Below are 20,642 nucleotides of genomic sequence, written 5' to 3' on the forward strand. Positions count from 1 at the left end.
AAGACAATGTGTTCCGATTTATGTAGATGTTCGTACTGGATTTTGCATGTCTATCAGATGAAATCAAATTCACCTGTATTTCTAGAGCACCCACCACCATGATATTTTCACACACATATATTCTAGTCTTTTCATTTCATTTTCATTTACGAGAGGCTCTCTTCTACCTTTCTCCTTCTAGTCTAGTCTATATGTATTCGTATACCTCCCTTATAACCATAGTATCTAAGCACCTGTCAGTAGTGTACTAATTGACCTGACTAACATCTATCAAATATGGTTTGTTCTTGCTCATCCTCTCCCCAGAGGGAGAACTGTGTGTACAGTAAAGTGTTTTGGTTAGGTGTTTGTTTTTTTTTAAAATAATGTCTTTAATGTACATATTGCTATATGTGTACACATTGGTATATGTTTCTCAGAGAAGGCAAGGTCGCAGGAGTGCACTTTGAACTTGGAGCCGAAGGTGATCAGGTTTGCATAGGTTCTTAGTTCCTGCAGTTGTTCATTCCATAGTCCCAGGCTGGCCCCCTGAGAATTCTCCAGTGTCTGTATGACTGAACATTTCCCCTGGGGTAGAAAGTCTTATTGTGCTTGAGGAGTGAAGTTGTCAACCTCAGACCTCATCCTGGAGCCTTAGGAGATCTTTTAGGTCTGTTCTCTACCATTTTAGATGAGGGTATTGAAACATTTTATGGTGGGGGAGTTTAATTTCTCACCTTCCTTTGGTTACCTATACTTAGCTCCCACTATTATTTGGATTAGAAACCAAGGACATTAATCTATACACTCCAACGCTAAAATTGAGGAATTAGGGCCATTTTTTCCATATCCTACCTACTTTCCCCTACCATGATTTTTTTTAGGGGAGGAAAAATTGTGGGGTACTCCTCACCCTGTCCTAGGAGTGTTTCATTGGGGTCCCTCTAACTCTTCATCCCTCTTTTGTGTGTCCATTACTCTCTTCGAACCCTTTTGCTTTGTTATTTCTGCCAAGATCATACTCCTGCTGTTCCAGAGCAATGTCACCTAGCCATTTCATATTCTTGCTGCACTGCTTTGGAAGTACTCTCTGCTCGGCCAATTGAATTGGTTTAATTTTCTTTGCAGAGAGTCCTTTGTGGACTAGCAGGAGTAGGGAATGAAAGTTCCAGTCAATGATACTATTTTGAAGCTTTGACCTTCTCTTCTACAATAGAACATTAAAATTGTAGGGAGGACATGGGGAAAACGCAAGATGCCCATTGCCTATGCCAAATTAAACCTTTGGTATTATAATTTGGATGAAGGGAGTTGTTTCATTCAGTTTTAAATGCTTTCATGAATATTACTTGTGTATTTATAGTGCCTTTCATCCCTCAATATCCCAAACAGGATCCAAAGGATCTGAGTACAGTATGTAGTTTAGACGTCCTACAGCCTTTCTTTCATCCTGCTGTATTTATCTTCTCCTTTCCCTGTTCGTTTGGTCTGCTTCAGACCTAGGATTCCTTGACAGAAGGATCTTGGATCTGAACTGAAGAGAACCTAGTGAACAGGCTGAAAAAACGTATACAGGAGTTCATGTGGTTTTATTTTGTTTATTTATTAATAAAGCCACACCTCAGGAAGAGTATGTGGATTATGTTTGAGCAGGTGGGCAAGTCACCAAGTTTATGCGAGTATGGCTTGCTTATTGCACGAATCCTTCAATATGTGACTATTTTTGTTTTAAGAAAGAGCACAAAGTTCTGTTCCTGTAGATCAATGGTCCCCAATTTTTTTCTGTCATGTCCCCCTTTACCCATAATGGAACCTGTGATGGTGCCACCCATAAGGCTTTATGGAAATATATATAACATAACAATTAAAATGTGTTTTATGCTACATATGCCATGTAACATATCTCTGTAAAGGTCATGATCTACTGAATCTATTAATCCTATTTGTATGCATGTATCATTTTGGTATTCTGAGTTATGAATATTGGCTGCATACTTGTTTGAATCTAAGTAGGTGGTAGTGAAGCACTTGGTCAGCTTCCTAAGAAAAGACTATTCTCAGTGAGTGCCGCATCAAAACCACTTAAGCCAACAATGAACTTGGAGACACCGGTCCACATCTGGACTTTCCCAGGAATGTGGCTTGACTGGTAATGAACTCAGTCATGCATAGACATGTGACTTCCTCAGGTGACTCCAATACTCCATATTGTAGCTGGGCTTTGCATAGGAGAGAGGAGGGGGTCTCCACCCACAAGAGAAAGTCTATTTAAGCGCAGGGGAGACCCCTCCATTTGGTCTTCAGCTGGCTAAAAAGAGAGCCTCTCCACCCCCAAAGATACCTGAAAAAAACTGGGAAAAAGGACAGTGACAGCAAGGGGTGTGTGTGATTGCTGGCCCCAGACTAAAAGGAGATTACTCTGTAAAAGGAAGCATTCTGGAACTGGTGAGATTGTCTGTATTCAGTTTGATTAGACACAGATTTGCATGTTTTATTTTATTTTGCTTGGTGACTTACTTTGTTCTGTCTGTCACTACTTGGAACCACTTAAATCCTACTTTCAATATTTAATAAAATCACTTTTTACTTATTAATTAACCCAGAGTATGTGTTAATACCTGGGTGGGCAAACAGCTGTGCATATCTATCAGTGTTATAGTGGGTGAACAGTTTGAGTTTACCTTGCATTAGCTTTATACAGGGTAAAACGGATTTATTTGGGTTTAGACCCCATTGAGAGTGGAGCATCTGAGTGTTAAAGACAAGAACACTTCTGTTAGCTGCTTTCAGGTAAGCCTACAGCTGTTAGGGGATGTGATTCAGACTTGGGTCTGGGTTTGCAGCAGGCTAGCAAGCCTGGCTCAAACCAGGCAGAGCGCTGAAGTCCCAGGCTGGTGGGGCAGGAAAGCAGGGGCAGAAGTAGTCTTGGCACATCAGATGGCAGCTCCCAAGTGGGGTTCTGTGATCCAACTTGTCACAGGACCTATCCGCGCCCCCTGCACACCCAAAGCCACAGCTGCAGATTGGGGCTGGAAGCAGGGCCTCGGTCGGGAACTGCAGTTGGGGTTGGGGACTCATAGACTTTTAAGGTCAGAAGGGACCATTATGACCATCTAGTCTGACCTCCTGTACAATGCAGGCCACAGAATCTCATCCATCCACTTCTATAACAAACCCCTAACCTATGTCTGAGTTATTGAAGTCCTCAAATTGTGGTTTGAAGACCTCAAGCTGCAGAGAATCCTCCAGCAAGTGACCCATGCCCCACACTGCAGAGGAGGGCAGAAAACCTCTAGGGCCTCTGCCAATCTGCCCTTGAGGAAAATTCCTTCCCAACCCCAAATATGGCGATCAGCTAAACCCTGAGCATGTGGGCGAGACTCACCAGCCAGCACTCAGGAAAGAATTCTCTGTAGTATCAGTACCAAGAATCAGGACTGAAACCGGGTCTGCGGAGTGGAGCCAAGACCGGGGCTGCAGCTGGATCACGGCTGTTGCTGGGGCCCAAGCTGTGGCTGGGGCAGGGCTGAGCAGAGCTGGGTGCAGAGCAGGGCTGGGTGGTGCTTCCTCCATGCCCCCCTTGGGAACTAGCCCTAGGCCTGCTGCCCACAGTTTGAGAACCACTGCTGTAGATAAAATAACAGCCTGAGCCTGTAGAATTTAATTTTATAAGAGAATTCTGCAAATTCACCAAATGACTCAGTATAGGTTTTTGAGGAGAGAAGGGAAGTGGGATTGGCACCTATAACTCCAAAAAGGCCGAGTGGATTGCCTTGAAATTGTAACAATAAAATAACAGCTCATGAGTTATGAGCATTTTGTTTTTCCTTTTAGAGCAAAATGTTCTGTGTGGCAGAGATGTAAAGCTTTGAAAGTGGTTTGGAATGGAGACACTCAACTAATCAGCATTAATAGGCATGCCTATTTTGATGCCATTGAAAAGCCAGAGTCCTAGCAGTGCTGCGCTCTGTGGTTTTCAGCATGACTAATTTTTGCTTATGTATTAGTTCTAGGGAAAAAAAGTAAATGCAGCAACAAAACCCATTTAGGCCAGAACAGTAATGCACACACACTCTTGTTTAGTAGGTACTACTGATGGGGCCGGGTAACAGTGCTGCTGTATTAATGTGCTGAATAATTAAGCAATTGTGCTTTCAGCTAACTCAGCTAAGCCTGATTTTAGAATTAGGTCATGCTTGATTCAAGACATGCGTGACTCTGCTGCAGCTCACTGTTGTTCTTTTTAAAGAGTATTTATGCATTAAATACAAAAACTTTGTTAAACCACCATTAGCTCTTTTTGAAATTTTCATCAGGTTCTTTTTTATTTTAAAAAGTCAACCTCGGGTTTTGAAAGGTTAATCTGGACTTCTTGTTCCTGGGAATCATTTGTCCTCCAACTGAAATCAACAGAAGCCAGTAAAAACCAACAGAGACCAATTGAAGTATGTTGATGGTATCTGTTGGTTATTTCTACTTGGTAGGGCCAGGCAGTAACCTATGTATTGTATTCTGTTAGGATCTGATTGTGCAACCTTCGGTGAGCATTTACTGATGAGAGTAATCCCATTGGCTTCAATGGGACTACTTGTATGAGTAAATGCTCACCATAATGAGTAAGGGTTGTACAATCAAATACATATTCTCCTACTCCCACTGCAGCACACGCATGGGTCTCTTACCATAGGATCCCAGTGCTCTTGGCTATACATAGTATGTATATAAATAAATAGTTTCTGCTGTGTTAATGATAAACCATCTAAGGTATCTGTTATTGGGCAGCAGACTCTGGGACCCTGAACAGGGGATGCAGGTCTCCCTTGAGTCATTTCCCATAGCTTAAACCCTACATGAAGATGCAGTGTAACTAGAATGTGTATTAAGTGAGATCTAACTAGGATATAAGAGATGGAACTCTTCTCAAGGGGACAGGGAATTGTGTTCTGGGGCAAACTCTAGAGCAAGGGTAAGCAACCTATAGCACACAAGTTGATTTTCAGCAGTACTCACACTGCCCAGATCCTGGCCGCCGGCCTCAGGGCTCTGCTGTCGGCCTGGGGTTCTGTCCGCCGGCCCCTGCCAGCTGGAGTCCCAGCCGTCAGCAAAGTTAGATGTCCATTTATTTCAGCCTTCTTGGACAGACACATTTGGATTTATTCAAAAGAAGGACTGTGCTGTTTGTGCTTTCTGTTGTGAAAGTGGTGTTTGTTGCACATCAAGTGTTTGACATTTTGAAACGAAGCATGAGAAAACCTTTCTTGATGAAGCAGACAAGACTGTTTCGATCATAAAGGCAGTAGCAGGATGAAGAAGCAAAGCAGTGGTTTTAAATGCTTGAGTGTAAGTAAAAATCAAGCCACAGAAGGAAGTTGCAAGATTGCACAGTGCATTGCAAAAAAACGGAAAGCCACTTACAGATGGGGAATATATAAAAGAAGTTTTTCCTCAGCAGTTCGGAGGTTCTGTTCAATGATTTGCCAAATAAAGACACGATCATATGTGAATAAAAGAACTGCCCTCTCTGACATCAGAAAAATATTTTATTATTATTTATTTTATTATTCTATTAGTTGACATCAGAAAAATATTTTGTGTGACAGCAGACTGTGCTCCTGCCATAGTTGGAAAATAAAGGGATTTGTAAAGTTACTTTTGAAGATCAAATTGGCCGCCTGACAGTCAAATTTCACTGTTTCATCCATCAAGAAAACCTGTGTGCTAAAATTTCTAATTCAGAGCTTAATAATGTGATGAATACAGTGGTGCGAATTGTGAATTTCTTGTTGCTCGATCTGCTTTGACTCACAGATAGTTTCAAGCACTGCGAGAAGAGATGGACGGTGCTTATAACAACATTCCATTTCACAGCAACATTCTGTGGCTAAGTCGTGGCAAGGTTTTGGTGCACTTTCTAAACTGTTTTGATGCAATCAAGGCCTTTTTGTTGGAAAAAGGACAAAACAACCCCGAATTGGATGATGACAAATGACTGTATAAGCTCATGTTTCTAATTGACATCACCACTCACCTAAACAAACACCATCTCTATCTCCAGGTTTCAAGGCAAACGGTTCTGAATCTTTATGAAGCCTGGAAGGCATTTGTTGTAAAACTAGCAGTTTTTTCTCAGGATATTCGAACTTTGATTTTCCACTACCTCCAACACATAAAAGAGCTATCGACACGTTGCACTATCAGTGTCAATGAGATTGGAATGTACATGCAAGAACCGGAATCAGAATTTTCTGACAGATTTCAAGATTTCCAGCTATTTGGCCCAATGCTTTCTTGTCTAATTAAACCTAAAAAGTTCAGCAAAAGCAACTTGGATTTGTCTGTATTTCAGTGGATGGATGCTGAAGATTTCAAAATGCAGCTCATTCAGTTAAAAAGCTCAGAATTGTGGCCATCAAAGTTTGAAGGACAATTTGAGGACTTCAGTAACTCAGACATAGGTTAGAGGTTCATTATTGAAGTGGATGGGTGAGATTCTGTGGCCTGCATTGTGCAGGAGGTCAGACTAGATGATCATAATGGTCCCTTCTGACCTTAAAGTCTATGAGATCTGCGGAGCGCACTTGAAGCTACCGAGAGAGATCATGGGGCCTGTATTCTGACCTGCTGGACGTCCCTGCCAGTGAAATTTAACTGTTTGAAGAAAATTGCGTTTGCAGTGCTTTCAGCATTTGGATCCACATACCTGTGTGAACAGGTATTTTCACACATGAAATCTGTCTTCTGTCCTTCTCGAAGCTGGTTAACAGCTGATCACTCAGAAGCCTGTGTGCAGCTTAAAGTATCCAAATACGTGCCAGACATTGAAAAACTAAGCAAGGAAAAGATCTGCATTTTAATTTAATTTTAAATGAAGCTTCTTAAACATTTTAAAAACCTTATTTACTTTACATTCAACAATAGTTTAGTTATATAACAGAGAGAGAGAGAGAGACACCTTCTAAAAACATTAAAATGTATTACTGGCACGCAAAATCTTAAATTCGAGTGAATAAATGAAGACTTGGCACACCACTTCTGAAAGATTGCCGACTCCCGCTCTAGAGATAGTCAAGTCTGGGGAGAAAGTTGAGGCTAAAATTTGTTGTTATTCAAGTTACTAATAAACCTAAGCCTTACAAGGGGAATAAATTTGGATTTTATACAATGTGTGAATCCTCTGTTCATAACACAACCTGTTCCTAGTATGTTTTCATGTTTTATAGCCAAGGTTAAATTGAGCAAAGGCTCTCCAATATATGTGGCATGCTACTGAATAGAACTCAGCGGGGGAACAGATTCTAGATGGGGATGCCTATTTGGATATAACTCCGCTACAGCTGAGAGTGTGCTTCCCAGACCAGGAAGAGACACCTGTGGGGCTCAAGATAGCATGCTTAAACAGCAGTGTGGACGTTGCACACTGTTGGCAGCTCAGTCTAGCCATCTGAGCTTGGACCTGCCGAACCCCTTGGGGCTGATCTGCAGTGTAAACATACCTTTTAAAGGGTAAATGCTGGTCAAGAAAGGCCAAAATATAGCAATGGATACTCACCTGTAGAAGATGATCAACCTAGAAAAGCACATTCAAGTGTCTGGTTTCATTCAAAACTCTGTTTTGAACTGAAAGACCTGTCATGCTACAAGGCCATTTTATAATTCTTAAGAATGAGCTCTTAGTAGGTCTGCATGTCAGCAGGCTTATTTTCAACGTTTGGCTTTGAAATTGGTTCTTTTAGAAGGGAGTTCCAGTCAGCTCTAGCCTGACAGACAAAGATCTAATGGCTGGAAATTGCAGTCAGAAAAATTCCAACTGGAAATAAGACATATTTTTAAATGTGAGAGCAGTTAACCATTTAACAGCTTTCTGAGGGATGTGGTAAATTCTCCATCAATTAGTGCTTTTCTGAACCCAGAAGTTGTACCATATTAACTATACTAATATAATTAATTCAGTACAGTCCCCTCCCCTAGTGCATATGTACTATACTAGTATATCTTGTTCTTGTAGTGGAAGGATAATAAGCAATGTAAAGTATATTTTTATATTGCTGCAATTATATCCACATTAAGGGTGTACCAGTAGGAGGAAAAGAAAAAAATCACACCCCGAACCAAAATAATTATACCAGTACAAAATCTGTCTGTAAAGCAGGCCTTAGAGTCTTAAATCAAGACTGGATTTATTTTTAAAAGGTATGTTCTATCGCAGCACTGTGACAACTTAGTTGTCATGATAGCCATTTGTGAGGGATTTAATCAAAGACTTTCTAAAAGTACAGTTTGTCAGCTGGTTTTCCTTCATTCAGTGGTGGTGTTTTTTTTAACATCCTCAAAAGATTCTAATGTATTGGAGAGGCTCGATATTCCTTTCCAGAAGCCCTGCTGGTTTGTCCCGATTATATTGTATAGTTTCAATCACATTACTTGGTACTGAAGTAAGGCTACTGATCTGTAATTTCCCATATCGCCCCAGAACCTTTCTTAAAGATGGAAACAATACTCTGTAGTCTTCCAGAATAGTCACTGATTTAAAGGAGAGTAGATGTTTTTGTTAGCAGCCAGAGGTGAAAGTAAGCCGGTCCGGTCTGGTGTGGCGTACCAGCAAGAGCTAGTACACCGTGCCAGATGGCACCGGCTTCCGTGGCGGGGATTTAAAGGGCTCTGGGCTCCCACGGCTGCGGGCAGCCCAGAGCCCTTTAAATCCAGCCCATGGCTCTGACAGCTGGGCTGGGGCCAGGATTTAAAGGGCTCAGAGTTCCCGTGGCTGCAGGCAGCCCAGAGCCCTTTGAATCCTGCCCGTGGCTCCGATGGCTGGGCTGAGGCTGGGGCTGGGGCTGGGATTTAAAGGGCTCAGAGCTCCCGCGGCTGCAGGCAGCCCAGAGCCCTTTGAATTCCGCCCGCGGCTCCAACGGCCAGGCTGGGGCTGGGATTTAAAGGGCCCAGAGCTCCCCGCAACAGCAGGAGCTCCAGGCCCTTTAAATTCCGGCCCCAGCCCAGCAAGGCTCAGGGCGGTGGGGATTTAAAGGGCCCGGAGCTCTGCAGCGACTGGAGCCCGGGCCCTTTAATTTGCCCCTGAGCCCCGGAGGCTCTCAGCCTCCTCTACAGCTCAGAGCCCCGGGTTGATTGAAAGGTCCTGAGGCTCCCAGCCACAGCCGGTGCCCCAGAGCCTTTAAATCTTGAGATGCCCCGCCTCTTCCTGTTGAGGCCACACCTCTTCCAGATGAGGCCATACCCCTTCAGGACTCTGGCAGTACTGGTAAGTCCTGTAAGTTACTTTCACCCCTGTTAGCAGCTCAGTTGCTTAATTTTTCAGTTGTTTTGCAACACTACGAGGTGTAGTTCTCCATTTGAACCTCTCAGAGTGGTGTCACTTCCTTTGCATGTTCTGATTCTTCACCATTCGTGGTGAAAATCTCTGATGTAAGAGCTTTTACAGTGAGATGATAACACTGCACCTTCAAAAATGACAGTTGTTAGACCTTCTAGAATTCATGCTCAGGGTTAATTCCCCATTCTACAGAATATAGTTACTCCTGGGGGGATTCTGCGCCAAAAAATTAAAAATCCCCCCAAGAGAATTAAAGAAACCCCTATGACAACCCAGTTCTTGCTCTTCTGTCCCTTTCCCCCCAGAGCCCAGCTGGGGGTCCAGACACTTACACTCCTTCTCCCCGCCCCTTCCCCCCCACACTCCAGAGCCCAGCTGTGGGACACCCTGGGCCAAACAGTCCTACCCCCTTCCCTCCCGAGAGCCCAGCCATGGCCCTCCCCAGCTCAGACTATCATGGGAACCCACCCACCCCTGGCCCAGATACTCACACCCTCTATCCTCCCAGGAAAGGTTAACGTAAGACTCAAGCATAGTAGCCTTTTGTTTGTCCCCTGTCATTGTTTGTTTTATACCTTTGGATGAATAAAGAATATTTTAGAGTTTTCTTGCAGGTACCAAATACTGTTGCTAAAAGAGGTAGAAAATGGGGTATGGAGCCCAGAAGTCAAGTCAAGTCCCAGAGTGGTTGAATTGTGGGATTCCACCACTGAGAGGGGGTGGAAGGCCAAGTGTGTTACTTGAGAGGTGCACTCAAGGAGGACTACAAAAGAGTCTAAAACCCAGCTTACTCTGTTACTATAACACTGGAATTGAATGGGTAAAGCAAGTGGAGAGTTTAATGTGTTTAACAAAAGAAGAGAAAAAATCCAGATAAATTTAGTTGTAGCTGAGATATGTTCCTGTCATCATCATCATCCTGATCCTGTTACCTGTATTTTGTATCCCTTGCTCCTATCCTCATTGTGACTTTGCCTTTTTAATTATACTCTGCTCAGTGCTGGAATTGTCTTTTTTTCTGCGTTTTGAAAGTAACTAGCACATTATGGATGCTACCACAATAAAATCTATATCTCCAGACGCAATAGAAAGTGTATTGAAAAGACTTACAAAAATCAAGGCTTGGCATCTCTAATAGATGTTCTGGCACATTCAACAAGAGCTGTGAGTACTTCATAGGCCAAAAGATCCTGTAACGTGACAGAAGAGATTTGTAAACCTTATTAAATGTTGTAAACTGGACATTTTGGCTTCTTCAGAGGCAGCTTTGGGATGAAAAATGCTTCAAGCTGTAGTTTCCCTCCTAATTTCACCATTTCTCCTTCAGGTTTTGTTCCCATTTGGTTAAAGTTTAAAGTCAGCTCCCAGAGCATCTATTCAGTAAACATGTTTTGCAGGAGGAAAAAAAGAAATCATGACTTAATTTCCTTATTTCAAGATACTATTTCTATCTGATATAAAACTTTGATAAATTTGAGTTTTTACCCATACACACAGAGGAGTTTAACACAATTTGCATAATGTTTTTTGTTTAATAAATTATATATTATACATTGTTAATTACTTTTCAAAGTAGTTTAACTGGAGCGTAGGGTAGGCCAATCACCTCAGGGAAGCCTGTGAGTGACAGATCAGGACTGCTTCTGTGCACAGTAAAAGATTCTACCAATCAGTGATGGATGAGTGCACATACTAGCTCTGAGAAAAGAAATTTGCAAATAAGAAAAATGTTCTCATTTACTTGGAAAAGCCATTTTTGTCTTTTTAATACATGTGAATTTATTGATTTAAAATCTCTGTGTGGTATGTATCCAAGTAATATGTGTTTAAGCACTCGAAGATGTATTGGATACTAAATGTTTCTAATGTTGCAAAAAATAATAATTTGGTATTTACTCAAAAGCAATAATACTGTTTCTATGAAATTATTTTTTTTCATTTTTATTAATATACAATGTATATTTTTCAAAGTGCTGTCAAGTGGTAAGACCTAACTTAGAGTTACAAAGTGGTGTATGTTTTGTAATCTGGTGGTGGTTAATATAAGATCTGCCTCTGCTTATGCCTTGCTGCTGCAAGACCAGTAGAAAGATATAGTCTCATTAATAAATCACTAAAAAAAATATACCATAAGCTTCAGTGGTTTGTGCTCTGTGCGCCTTGCCTCTTCGGGCAGCAGGAATGCATACCAAAATGTTGACCAGTATGCTGCTTGCTCTGACCAACATATCATGAGAGGCAGTGGAGTTATTCCATAAACTACAAAGGTGAGAGGAGTGCAACATTGATCTTGCCACGAGATTGCTTGTGGCATTCACAGAGGTGCTGACCACAGTGGAACGCCGCTTTGGGGCTCGGGAAACAAGCACTGAGTGGTGGGATCACATCGTGATGCATGTCTGGGATTGATGAGCAGTGGCTGCAGAACTTCCGAATGAGAGAGCCACATTCATGGGACCGTGTGATGATCTTTCCCCAGCCCTATGGCACAAGGACATGAGAATGAGAGCTGCTGTGCCATTGGAGAAGCGTGTGGCAATTGCACTGTGGTAGCTGGCTACTCCAGACTGATACCAATTGGTTGCTAACCAGTTCAGAGTGGGAAGGTCGACTGTTGGACTCATCTTGACGGAAGTGTGCAAGGCCATTCATCGCATCCTGCTCCGAAAGACCATGAATTTGGACAATGTGCATGACGTGGATGGCTTTGCACAAATGTGCTTCCCTAACTGCAGAGGGGCGATAGATGGCACACACATTCCAATTCTTGCACCAGACCCCCTAGCCACTGAGTACATTAATTGCAAGGGGTATTTCTCAATGGTTCTTCAGGCGCTTGTGGATCATCGTGGGCATTTCACAGACATTAGCGCAGGCTGGTCCAGAAGGGTGCATGACGCATGCATCTTTCGGAACACTGGCCTGTTCAAGAAGCTGCAAGCCGGGACTTTCTTCTCGGACCAGAAGATCGCTGTAGGGGAAGTTGAAATGCCCATTGTGATTGTGGGAGACCCCGCCTACCCCTTAATGCCATGGCTTATAAAGCCATACACAGGGCAACTTGTCAGCAGCAAGGAGCGGTTCAACAACAGGCTGAGCAAGTGCAGAATGAGTGTTGAGTGTACTTTTGGCCGTTCAAAGGCCCCCTGGTGCTACCTCTGTGGGAAGCTGGACCTGGCCGATGACAATATTCCCATGCTTATAGCCACATGCTTTATGTGCAATAATATTTGTGAAGCGAAGAGTAAAAGCTTCACTCAGGGTTGGACCGCAGACACTCAGCACCTGGAGGCTGAGTTTGAACAGCCAGAAACCAGGGTTATTAGAGGGGCGCAGCCCAGGGCCATAAGAATCCAGGGATTCCTTGAGGCAGAAATTTGAAGCTGAAAGCCACTAATATTTGTTGCTGTGTCAGGATTGCAGTGCTTGTAATCTAGGAGGTGATGGGTGCAGATGATGCAATATGAAGTTTTAACATAATTATCTGTTGCTTTGCAGGACTCTTTGCTTTCAATTAATAGAATAAAGATTGCTTTCAAACCAACACAATTATTTCATTAAAAAATAACAACAGGAGGAGAGATTCAAACAGAAAAACATCAGCAGTGAGCGGGATGGGAGAAGGGAAGGTCCAAGGAGGTGGTGGGATCCCGGAATGGCTAAAGATTTGTGTATGTCATATCCAACCTTCTTTGGAGTACAATGCAGCAAGTACTGTACTTCAGAAGGGCCAAATTGCAGTGGGATGGATGTTGAGTGCAGTGGGCGTCTGCAGTGCTGGACTGTGACGGGGGGAGGAGTGGAATGCCGTGGGTATAGACTGGAGCCAGGAGTAAAAGTGTGTTGGCAGTGTCTAGGGGGAGCATGGGAAAGAGTTTTGCAACAGCGGCTGCAGAGGAGGGCGGGTGCAGAACTGCTCGGTTTGTAGAGCTAATGTTGCCTGGAGTGTGTCTGCGTGGTGTCTGCGTGGTGCTCCATAACCTTTAAGAGCTGCTCCGTGTCTTCATTCTGGCATGCCATGTTCTCCTTTGGGTGGTTCTTCTCGCTGTCCCGCCACTCCTTCAATTTCTGCTTCTCGGCCACGGAGTGCATCATAACCATAATCATAATGCAGAAAGTCCTCCTTGGTTCTTCTTGACCACTTTCTAATTCTGCGCAACCGTTCAGCCACTGATAACAAAGTGGGAGGCTGGGCTCCCAAGGTCATCTCTGTGAAGTTTAAATGCAACATTTTACAGAAGCAGTATTGTTTGCAATACACAGAACACTGATTCAGTGATTTAAAACACAGCCAGTACTCACACACCTGTCACTAACTGGCTGATCCCAGGCAAGCACACATGAGCCATAAGACCCCCAAAATTGTGAGTAGCCGCAGGGGCAGGGCAAATTACTCTTCCCAGTCCCTGCTGTACACTGGTCACGTGTACACTGTACACTCACCTGTGTGCAGCAATGGCAGCTCCTTCATTTTGACCCTGCACTGCAGTGTGTCCCGGTCATAGCCTGCTTCTGTCATGCATTGTGAAATCTGTCCATAGGTATCATAATTCCTGTGGCTGGAGCACAGCTGGCACTGGAGAGCCTCCTCTCCCCAAATGCTGATGTGGTCCTGCAGCTCAGCATTGCTCCAAGCGAGGAATCGCCTGGTGCGTGGAGCAGGCATGACCACCTGGAAAGATGCGCTGAGACCACTGCACGCATCATTGAGCAAACAGGAAAGGGACTTTCAAAATTCCAAAGGAATTTACGGGGTGGGGATGACAGTTGGTCACCTGAGGGCAGGCAGTAGAGTTCAAACTGATGACCAGGGAGGCAAGAACAGGCATTAGGGAACACCTCCCGGCAGCTGGTCACAGTGCTGTAATCGATCACATGTTTACACTGGCACTGCAGCGCTGTAGCCCTGGTGCAGAAATCTGTACGCCTCTCATTGAGGTAGTTTTTTTACAGTGCTGCAATTGTGCAGTTTCTGCACACTTAAGTGGCTTGGCGGTGTATACACCTCAGGAGTTACAACACAGAAACTTGCCAGTATAGACAGGGCCTCAGAGTCCTTTTTTGAAAATAGGCTCAGGTGGGTTGCTGAAATATACAAGAACTCTTCACTCCAAAACTACTTTGTCCCCTTGTGCTTCCGTACCCCAGTAAAGATTAAAACATTAATAAAATTAATTCACTACGTGCTACTCTATGTTCTTGCCCTCCATTAGTTTTCCAAAGTAAACATTTTGTATGTACTTGAATTACCTATCTCTGTGTTTTTGCTTCAGAGTTTTAAAAACCCATTTGTTAAATGAACAGGAGTACTTGTGGCACCTTAGAGACTGCCAAATTTATTTCAGCATAAGCTTTCGTGGACTACAGCTCACTTCTTTGGATGCATAGATTGGAACACACAGACAGGAGATATTTATACATACACAGAACATGAAAAGGTAGAAGTATGCGTACCAACTGGAAGAGGCCAATCAATTGAGATGAGCTATCGTCAGCAGGAGAAAAAAAACCTTTTTATTCATGTTCTCTGTATGTATAAATATCTCCTGTCTGTGTGTTCCGTTCTATGCATCCGAAGAAGTGAGCTGTAGCCCACGAAAGCTTATGCTGAAATAAATTTATTAGTCTCCAAGGTGCCACAAGTACTCCTGTTCTTTTTGCGGATACAGACTAACACGGCTGCTACTCTGAAACCTGTCATTTGTTAAATGTATTTCAAAAACAGATGTTAGAGTAGTTATAGGCCTAATTCTGCAACCTGGTTCACCTGAGCTGTGGCCTACACAGGACTGCCCTGGAGTCAATGTAGCATGACCTCAGTGGTTTGCAGAGTAATTTATAAGACCGGGGCTGTATTCCTGAACATTTGTTTCATTAGATGCTGGTAACAATGAAACCAGTTTGTCACAGGGGGGCAGCACTGAACAATGCATTTTGGCTTTTTAGGGATTGCATATTTAAAACATTTCTGAATGCTAATATGTATTGCATCATTTGATTTCCTGAACCAATACAAAGTTGATGCAGCACACAATTTCCAAACAAAAAATGCAGTCACTGCCAAAGAAGTTGAAAAGAAGCCAATAGGTAATGTATTGGGAAGCTACACAATGCCTACTCTAAGGGTTTATCCACACTGGAACTTCGTTGGCAAAACCTTTTGTCGTTCAGGGGTGTTAAAAAAAAACACACAGCCCGAATGACACAAGTTTTACTGACAAAAAGCGCTGGTATGAACAGTGTTTTGTCAGCAGGAGTGCTCTGCCGACAAACAGCAGCGACACTGCGTGCCTTTTAGCAGCACAGCCATGTCGCTAAAAGCCTCGCAGTGTAGCCATAGCCCACATCAATCTTTAGTCCGCTTTTGAGTTGGAGATATACATAGTAAAAGAGAGAGAATTTTAAATGCAGGCAAGATTTTAAGTACATTCATACTACATTTTGCTTCTGTACTTTTGGAACGTGCTGGAGCTTATGCCTCTCTAGACAGCTGTGACTGGCATGTAGGGGATCTGTAGGTAGAGGAAGGTGGGATTCTTATGTCTCATTAAGTTCTCAAAGACGCCATGCCATAGATTTTACTAATCCATATAGATGATGGGTAGGCGACCTATGGCACGCGTGCCGAAGGCAGCACACAAGCTGATTTTCAATGGCACTTATACTGCCTGGGCCCTGCCACCAGTCCAGGGGGCTCTGCATTTTAATTTTAAATGAAACTTCTTAAACATTTTAAAAACCTTATTTACTTTACATACATACAATAGTTTAGTTATATATTATAGACTTATAGAAACAGACCTTCTAAAAACATTAAAGTGTATTACTGGCACACAAAACCTTAAATTAGAGTAAATAAATGAAGACTCGGCACACCACTTCTGAAAGGTTGCCGACCCCTGATACAGACAATATAATCTATGCTGAATGCTTCAAAAATAGTGTGTGTTATATAATATGGGGTTTCTGGTGAGTACTCTTAATAAAGTAGAAGTTCAGCATGTCTACCAGAAGGAAGCAACAAAACTGTTATAGATTTGTATTGGCAATTATGGCTCAACTTGACAGGAGAATCCTCTGGGTGAAATCTTGGCCCCATTGAAGTCAATGGCAAAACTCCCATTGACTTCAGTAGGGTCAGGATTTCACTCTGTAATGCCTCAGCACAATATGAATGTTTTTTTCCATATTAAAAAGTGGCTTTTATAAATCTACCATAGTGGCAGTAACAGAGATATTTCCAGGCAATTTATCCCTTTTTGTTTTGTTTGCAAAATGCACCATACGTGTTGACTGATGTAGTCTTGCAATGTTCTGCCAATTGAGAGCTCTGGTTGGCATCCTTCTGCTCTATACTATTATAATTTTTTTTAAGGGTCACTGTTAAAAGCCTGTTTCTTTACGTAGTATTTTATTTCTTAGTTAATACTTTGGATTTACCATTGTCTGTTACCTTACTTAAACTTACTGTAAAACTGATTGTGGTAATCCTTAATAAATTAAGTTTTGTGGTTTAAAACTCAGTAGTGAGATATACCATGTGTGGATTTCACAACAGGCCTAAACCAAAAGCTTTTTTGGAATCAAGGCTGAAAATACTAGGTAGGACCTCCATCTTACTTTATCCATAGCTGTGGTTGCTATTTTTCTGATACAAGGGTATTCTACTGACTGCCTAAAGCATTTCTTACATCAGGGGTCTCCAACATGGTGTCCGCGGGTGCCATGGTGCCCACTGGGGTGTCTAAGTGTACCCGCGTACTGGCCAGCAGATGAGCATCCGCCAAAATATCATCAACAAGCAGCGTCCCCCAGAGGCGTCGCTGCTGAAAATCTGCGGCATTTCAGCAGCGACGCCTCTGGAGGATGCTGCTTGTCAGTGGTATTTTGGCAGCGACGCCTATTGACGTTGCCACTTGTTGGTGGCATTTCAGCGGATGCTCATCCACCGCCACGGTCCTGTGTGGCTTGTTGTCAGCGCCTGCCAGATAATAAAAGATTGGGGACCACTGCCTGACATGTTCTACGTTTCCTCTTTTGGTGACTGTATTCTTGAAAGCATTTTGCATTCTGCCACCATGGAGGTATAAGAAGTATCATTTTTCCTGACACGTCATTCAACTTACCTTGTTCCTTCCTATAAATATTTTCATTTTACATTCTTAAATGAAACATTTTAATGTACCTATCTGCCATGAGTGTCATCTTATGGCAATGCAGGGACCTGCTTCTGTTCTGTTCAAAAAGAGGGGGAGTTTTGACATTGACTTCACTGGGAATCTGTCCATTAGATTTCTTCAGTCTCTTGTAAGTAATTGATACTGCTTTGTTGGTATACAGAATTACGATTTACACACAAATATTTCCTCTTTTTTTTTTTTTTTTTTTTTTTTAGTGCTTTGCTGTGCGCTCTTTGGGCTGGGTAGAAATGGCGGAAGAAGATCTAGCTCCTGGAAAAAGCAGTGTTGCTGTGAACAATTGCATCAGACAACTGTCTTACTGTAAAAATGATATCAGAGACACAGTTGGCATATGGGGAGAGGTAAGAGTATGGTCTGAACTTTCTTTACATTACCCTTTTTCTCCCTTTGAATACACTCCACCCACTCTATAAGATACCTTTAAAAATACACACAAGCATGTTAGTTTTCCACCTAATTTTAAATGTTAATGAACGAAAATTAAATACTCTAATTTTCTATGTATTCTTTAATGAAAAAAAAGTAAAGAAGCAGAGCGAGCCTGGGACTGCTGTATCAGCAGCTGATGCTGGCGAAAAGGAGAAGAAAATTTGAGAGTAAACTTGATTTTTGTTTCTGAGAGGTTAGGAGAGCAGCTGTCACAAAGGCCGTGATGAAATCGTTGTGTCTCCACTTCATATGTTAGATACGCTGCATGACAAGTCCAATAATAATTAAATGGCTGTATACTGTACAGTTTGTTAATAAAACATCTGCTATAAACTGAAGATAAGGGTCAAATACAGGGGTGATATGTAAGGTGGCAGAAGTTACTCTAATATTCCTTTATATTCTCACTGTCATAAGCTCAGATCCAAAGTCCTTGAAATCAGTGGAAATCCTTGTATTGACTAAGAGGGCTTTGTTTCAGTGCCTATTCCATTCTCACACCTTTTACCAGTGGGAAAGGAAACATAAGGAACTTCAAGTTGGTGCATCTTTTGCTTCTAGATCCTAGAGGCTATGGGTGATCTGTTTTAACATAGGCTTTCTTAAACCTTCTGCCAAGTTGTTTTTCTTGTTATGCTGCTCTCTTCTGGCCTGTTAGCATATGAGTTACACCAGCTTAGATTTCCTGCGCTCCATGATCCAAATACAGAAGTGATATGTAAAGAGAATGAAAATGACATTGGTAATTGTAGCAGTGAGGCCTAGTGGCTAGAACACTGGCCTGGGACTCAGGAGACCTGGTTCTGCCACTGACCTTTGGGTGATCTTGGGAAAGTCACTTCACCTCTCTGTGCCTCAGTTTCCCCATCTGTAAAATGTGGATAACGATACTGACCTTCTTTGTAAACTATGTAAATCCAGACGGAGCCTAACTGTTGTAAATGTACATTCTAGGCTTACTCTTTTAGATGCACCTGTGAGTCTGGCCTACTGGGAGTGAGGTTTTTAAAAACAAGAAAATTACACCCCCACCCAACCCCCAAAAAAGTGTTAATGAAGAGTGCAAACAGAAATTATGATTTTATACTTTTTATGTTTCTTTGCCTGCCAGTGTTTGCTTATTAAGAAACAAGACAAGTAGACCTTCATTTCTGGGCTGATTAAAGGTTGAGAGCAGCGTGGAAGTTGAGTTGTCCAGGAGCGCGTGTGTGTGTGTGCGTGTTTGTGTTTGATTGTACCATTTTGGCAGGAGAGGGGAGAGAAAGATGTTTGATTTCTGAAAGGAATTCTCCCTTTGTCTTCCATACACTGACTGATTGGGGGTCAGGACCCCTCAGGGGTTTGCGAAGTTATTACATGGGGGATCGCGAGTTGTCAGCCTCCACCCCAAACCCTGCTTTGTCTCTAGCATTTATAATGGTGTTAAATATATAAAGAAGTGTTTTTAATTTTATAAGTGGGGGGTTGCGCTCAGAGGCTTGCTATATGAAAGTGGTCACCAATACAAAAGTTTGAGAACCACTGGACTATGAGAAGTCACGTGTCCTGTAATTGCATCAATATGGGACCTGAGATGACAAAGTGTTTGCTGGGGGGCTAGAGCACTATTCTGCCAGGCCAGAATGCTCCAGGGTGGCAATTGTGGAATGAATGATTAAAATGGAAGGAGAGGGAAGGACGCTCATTTTCATATTTCAAGATAACAGACATTTCTTCCATTTCATAGCGGGTGGATGCCATTTTTATTTCATGGCACTGCCCTTTGGCCTCTCATCGGCCCCAAGGGTGTTCGCAAAATGTATGGAGCCAGTGGCTACTTACCTGAGACATCGAGGGGTCAAGTCTTCTCATATCTCAATGACTGACACATCAAGGGCAGGTCTCAGGAACAGGTGCAGAGGAGCCTCTATCTGGTGCGTTCCACCTACTGCAACCTGGGCCTGTTAACAAACGAGAAAAAATCCACCTTGAAGTTGGTCCAGCAAATAGAATTCATTGAGACAGTTCTTGACATTACGCGAGCCAGGGCCTTCCTTCCGATGGCACGTTTTCAGGCCATGTCAGACCTGTTCTCCCACGTAAAGAACCACCATTCACCATGGCTCACACCTGCTTGCGGTTGGGCCATATGGCCGCATGTACATACATGGTCGGTCATGCCAGGCTCCATCTCGGGCCACTGCAAGTGTCGCTGGCATCGGTCTACATCCTCATTAGGCACAACCTAGACCGGATAGTCAGGGTGCCGGATCACATCCGGTCATCCCTGGATTGGTGGTTGGACCCCGTGTAGTGTTGGAGGGAGTTCCCTTCGCGACCCCGTCCCTGGTGCTGACCCTGGTCTCTAATGCTTTGGACTTCGGACTCCATATCAATGTCACGGAGCTGAGAGCGGTTTGCTTGAACTACAAGGCTTTCCTGCCCCACGGGAAGGGCAAGGTGGTGCAGGTTCTGATAGACAATACCGCTGTGGTGTATTACAACAACAGGCAGAGCGGAGCCAGGTTGTCGGCCCTTTGCCAAGAATCTCTCCGCCTTTGGGACGTCTGGGTGCAGCATGCCATTCATCTGGTAGCTGTGCACCTGCCGGGGCCAAGAACGTGGTAGGAGGTTGCCTCAGCAGACCTTCTTGTCTCGCCACTAGTGGTCTTTCCACCCAGAGGCGGTCAGTACAATCTTCTGGAAGTGGTGGACTCCCCAGATGGACC

The 20,642-nt window shown here is 43.2% G+C and overlaps 1 protein-coding gene across 7 annotated transcripts in view; it reads left to right on the forward strand.

Annotated features, from left to right (window-relative positions):
• Positions 1-20,642, forward strand: part of APBB2 (amyloid beta precursor protein binding family B member 2) — a 322,611-nt gene that overhangs the window by 228,700 nt on the left and 73,269 nt on the right. For all 7 annotated transcript variants that reach the window (XM_032776850.2, XM_032776854.2, XM_032776851.2 and 4 more), the window contains one exon: positions 17,700-17,846. In XM_032776850.2, the coding sequence (XP_032632741.1) occupies positions 17,700-17,846 (147 nt within the window). The remainder of the gene's footprint in view (positions 1-17,699; positions 17,847-20,642) is intronic.

The sequence above is a fragment of the Chelonoidis abingdonii genome, chromosome 5 (assembly GCF_003597395.2).
Source record: "Chelonoidis abingdonii isolate Lonesome George chromosome 5, CheloAbing_2.0, whole genome shotgun sequence".
NCBI lineage: Eukaryota > Metazoa > Chordata > Testudines > Testudinidae > Chelonoidis > Chelonoidis abingdonii.